This window comes from Halyomorpha halys, unplaced genomic scaffold (genome assembly GCF_000696795.3).
Source record: "Halyomorpha halys isolate HHAL.00 unplaced genomic scaffold, Hhal_1.1 Scaffold390.1, whole genome shotgun sequence".
In the NCBI taxonomy this organism is placed as follows: Eukaryota; Metazoa; Arthropoda; class Insecta; order Hemiptera; family Pentatomidae; genus Halyomorpha; species Halyomorpha halys.
Window position 1 is genome coordinate 1,593,449 of NW_027112043.1, and position 5,086 is coordinate 1,598,534.

Sequence of the window (5,086 nt, forward strand, 5' to 3'; positions counted from 1 at the left end):
CACTTATTTGATTGATAAATTTATCCTCTCTAAGGTTGTGATTTTCTATCATTCTGGTAAATCTTACAGATTGTAATTATATTACTGTAAATATATATTATAATTATATTACTATTAAAAATAATTTATATGCCTTCAAAGAAAAGTTTCCTTTTTCCAGAAAAAATAAAAGAACTAGTTTACTTACCTTTAAGATTATTCAGAAACATATATTAATATCTGATTATTTTTTTCACTATCTGTATAGTATTTATAAAATTATGCTTAGCATCAAGAACTATATTGTATTCACATTGGCTGTACCAAATGGATTTGCAATATTTTACTTAATAATCAGTAAAGTGTTATATCTGTTAATGTTTAAAATTTGTTTTTAATCTACTTTTCAGTTTAAATACCTATTTTATTTGTTTGATTTTTTTTTTCATTTCAGGTTTAGAAAATGGCTCTATCACTTACAAATAGTATTCAACATTTAAGTTCTCATACGAAATTGGGAAATGTTTTCAAAGCAGCAAAGCAGTTTATGGACAGTCATGATGAAGAGTTAAAGGGCAATATTGATGTTGTTTTAAAACATTATCAATGCTACAATGATTTGGATAAATTAATAAGAATAAGATTGATTGATCGATATAGATGTTATGATGAAGTTTTAAATCTTCTTAAGAGTGAAGATTTATTCTATATTTCACATGCTTTGCACTGCTCTTGGTTTTTTGGAAACCCCAAATTCGATCCACAGTTGCTAGTTGATTGTGTCTTACCTTTCATGTCATATGCTACTAGGCTTAAAGTACTGAAGAAATATTCAAAATCATTAAAAAATTCTGAAATTGCTGTGACATTTTTCAATTGTTTGAAACAACGTTATGGACTAAATACAGCTCTTATATTGCTTCCTGCCTGTGATCAATGTTTTGTCCAAAACTTTCTTATGACTAATTGTATCCAGGTTAATGCTTCTGTATTAATATCTGTTTTTGAAGTTTATCCTTTGGTAGTTGTAAATTATCTCTCTTACCTCCTTGAAAATGCTTCTGCAAAGAAAAGAATTTACCGCATATTTAGATTTTCTAAGTATGAAAAAGTATTTATCTTAGTTGCTAAAAGAGAACCCCAAAAATTTACTATGCTTATGGAAAAGTATCACCGTTTAATTCCATATATGAAGCTAGGAAAGAGGTCTACTAAGCAATTTGTTAAAATTGCTTTTGGTTCCATTAAAAATAATGGATTGATTTACAAAAGGATTCTAAACTGGAAATTTGTTGTATCTTGCTTAAATTTAGAGCAAATTTCAGAACTACAATTCAATTTCTTACCCAGAACTGTTAATGATTTTTTTAAGACTTATAGCCGTTATACTGATTTTGTTCAAGTTGTTTCCTCTTTGAAAGAATCTGTTAGAAATGAAATAGTTGTTTCTAATTTTAATAGAGCCTACAATAAACCAATAACCTCTTATTTGAGTGTAATAAACTTGGATTTGGTTCATTTGTTACCAACCGAAATCAAAGAAACATGGGTGGAAACTAAACTACCGACATTAGATAATCCGTGTGACAAAGCCAGGCATATTGTTCATTTACCAACCACAAAATCTCTTCCATTGCTAAAAGAATTGGTGAAACTTCAAACAGATGTGGATGCAAGAGTTCTGATTTTAAAATGCATGTTTAAAACTGCAATTGCTAGTAATAGTCAGAACCTCATTAAAGATATATGCTTGTTTGTGTATAATAGGTTCCGTAATGACAAATATGTAATAAGGGAGAGTTTAATTTCTGAATTAATAAAATACAAACATTTTGTAGAGCTACCTGAAGATTGTTGGGAGGTCATTGAACAAATTATGAACATAAATATTTTGGAGAATGAAATGACCCGTAACATAAATATGAATTCAGTTATTGAAATTCTTAAAGTTAGAATTCACAGCCGCTTACTTCGTGATTTGCCTGTTGAAAGCTATTTTGAGAAATTATTAGAATTATCTACTGATTATTCAACATTTACTGTATGTAAAAATACACCATTTGAAAAATGTTGTTTGCAATGGTTCCTGAATAACTTACCTGAAAAGAAACTTAATAATACTGAAAAAGAAAATGATCAGAGAATGATAAAAAACAGTGGTTTGCTAGAAACATTTTTGCAACGTCTTTGCCAATGGAATATTGGTCACTCAAATGATAGAATAGATTTTCCAGAGTGGTTAAATGATTGGATTAATTATATTTTTACCACAGAAAGTGATGAATATCGTACGAGGGACCAATATCGTAAATCATCTGTATTAAAATTGTTAAAAAAAGACAGAATTTTGAAATATGATTATTATAGGAAAATTTTTCCCAATTTTATCAATCCACAAATACTTACTTATAATTTACATCAAGATCCAGAACTAATTTTAAGTCATACAGAAAATTTAATGACAAAAATTTTAAATGACATTATAAAGCATTATCATACATTTTTTAAGCAATGTCGATTATATCCTGCTTTAAAGTTATCTGATATTATTTTCAGCTGTTGCTATAAAATCTTAACCCAGAAGTATGAAGACAGTGAAAAATCAAAAATTGATAAAAAGATGAATTCCATTAAAGTACTTTCTATTATAGCGGAGACAACAAAATTCGTAGAAGTTATTAAAGATTTCTATCCTACGGGGAGTGTTGTGGATGATTATTCTGATGAAGGCAGAGAGTTGTTTCAATTACAAAGTGAGATCACTCGGTGCCTTAAGTATGTTAATATACCTTCAGAAGTATTAGAGGCTCTACGTAAATTTGCAGTGGGGGATTACTTGAAATTAGTTGTAGGTTCCTTGAATAGTATTTGCTTACGTACACCCGAGAATAAAATATTAAAACTTCTGAAAGAATGGCTTGACTGTCCCATTTCTCTTAGAAAACACTTTCTTAGGGCATATTTTAAGATAGCTCCTGTTGCTAGTACAATGGAATTTATTGTTAGTCTTTTTGAAAATGAAGGAAATATGTCATTAAGAGTTCTTTTGTTTGCTCACGGGTTAAGGCTTTTTCAAAAAGAACCTAGCTCTGAAACTTTTATGGTATTGAAGGCTGTTATTGGACAATTAACCCCGTCTGATGACACTTCTATATCTAACTTGTTCAGTATAGAAAATGTACCTGATGAATTTGTATCTGAATATGTACAGCTTTTGTGGGATGTTATAAATCATAATATTGAAAATGAAGTATTATTGAAGGACTATAGAAGTAAAATTATTGCTTTAATTGAACCAAATATTCTTCAGTTGTTGAGTGAAGAATTTTGTGACCTCCTAATTAAAGAAGTATTCTTGCACAATTCATTAGATCTTTTTGTCCTTGACTATTTATTGCATTCTAAAAACTCTGATCAATTAAACTCTAGATATGAAAAAGTATTTACTGAAATTAAAAAATTGGTGATGGGATGGAATGATTTTGATTTAAAATCTGATATTGTATTTAAGAATCGAAAAGCTATTTCATACTTTGTTAGTTGTATGGTACGCAAAAGCCTCAGTTTTGGTGATGATACATCACCTGCATACCAGCTTCTACAAAAGCTAAAGATCGATTTAATGAATTCATTGCAGGAGCATGATATCTTGGAAGAAATCCTTTTAATAGAAATTTCTGGTTATTTCATTAGAACACCGGATAATGAAGATTCATTGCATCAGCTCTTGAAATTATTTGAACAGCTTGTCGATAAATTAGTTAATTCTTATGGCACTGCACTTATTGATACTATTAGTTCAACAATGCAAACTGTTTTAGCTTGGAAATTTTCTTATCATACAGATTCTTCATTGGATAATTATCTTATATCATTTTCTGAAATGTTATTTAGTTCTTCTTCAAACTATTGTTTTATTCTTGGGTTATTAATTCTACCTACTGTTATTACTTCTGACATAGATAAATATAAAAACTTTTTAACAATTTTTTTCCAAAAAAATGATCCTTTAGTTAGGCTCTATGTAAATAAACTATTTAAAAAATTGATTTCTCGTGTAGAAGTAGAGTAACATTATTTAAGTTCCTAATGTGTATAAAGTGGCTCTGCATCTTTATTTTGGTATAAGGTAATGAAGATTATTAATATAAAAGAAAAAGGAAACTTTAACTGTGTTAATACTTTCATTTATTACTATATATATATATATAATTACAAGGGTATTCTATTACAATGAGCACTAACAGTATACATTACATTTCCTATATTTCATGTCTATCATCTGATATATGTTCTAACAGTACTAGTCAGTGCTAACTTTTTTTTGTTGTAACAGTTCAGCTTTGAATTTCATTGTGTTATTTAAGTGCATTATTACTTATTAGATATGAACTAGATAGTATTATTTAAAAAAATACAAAGTCTAATAAATGAGACTTATCACAACCCTAGGCTAATTCTACTTTAAAAGCAAGATGTGTAAGTTGCAAGTTTATTTATGACATTTTCTTCATATTTACTGATATGATTTTAGTTATCACATTTATTATTTGTTTAAATTTAAATAATAAGATTTAACTTATGTTACATATTATATAATTATGTATAAGCTTTTTTTTATGATTGTAAAGTTTACACTGTGTTTATTATTTTTTTTATAGTGAACTGATCTTGGTCTATTCTAGGCTTATTCTTAAAGTTATGACTGTTTTTATGTTAAGCCAATTTTATAACTTATGAGTCTCCTTTATCATGTTAACCAAAGTACCTTTTTAAAAACAATGTGATTTTTTAGGGGCCTTGATGTTTTCCCTAAAGTATTGTCTTAGAAAGACAATAAAATAATTAATTTTGTAGTAGATTGGTGAGATGAGAATTGAAGGAAGCAAGGGTTGGTAATCATTGAACCATTGTTGGTTGAAGTGTACTAAACAAAAATTACAGAAGTTTTGTTTCAGAAATAGAAAAACATTTATTTTTTACAACACTTTAACTAAAGATAACCTTTGAACTGAACCTATCTCATTAATGTTAATATAAGACTGAAAGATATTTTTTATAATTTTGATTATAATCAAAACTTTATTATAATTTACTTAATAATAAA

At 27.8% G+C, this 5,086-nt stretch overlaps 1 protein-coding gene across 5 annotated transcripts in view; it reads left to right on the plus strand.

The window, feature by feature from the left end:
- Positions 1 to 5,065, plus strand: part of LOC106682117 (transmembrane protein 272) — a 25,719-nt gene extending 20,654 nt beyond the window's left edge. For 3 of the 5 annotated variants that reach the window (XM_067049968.1, XM_067049969.1, XM_067049970.1), the window contains exon 2: positions 434 to 5,065. In XM_067049968.1, coding sequence (XP_066906069.1) covers positions 443 to 4,051 — 3,609 coding nt within the window. In that variant the 5' untranslated portion in view covers positions 434 to 442 and the 3' untranslated portion in view covers positions 4,052 to 5,065. The remainder of the gene's footprint in view (positions 1 to 433) is intronic. The other 2 variants (XM_067049972.1, XM_067049967.1) reach the window with 2 other exon arrangements.
- The last annotated feature ends 21 nt before the right edge of the window (positions 5,066 to 5,086 follow it).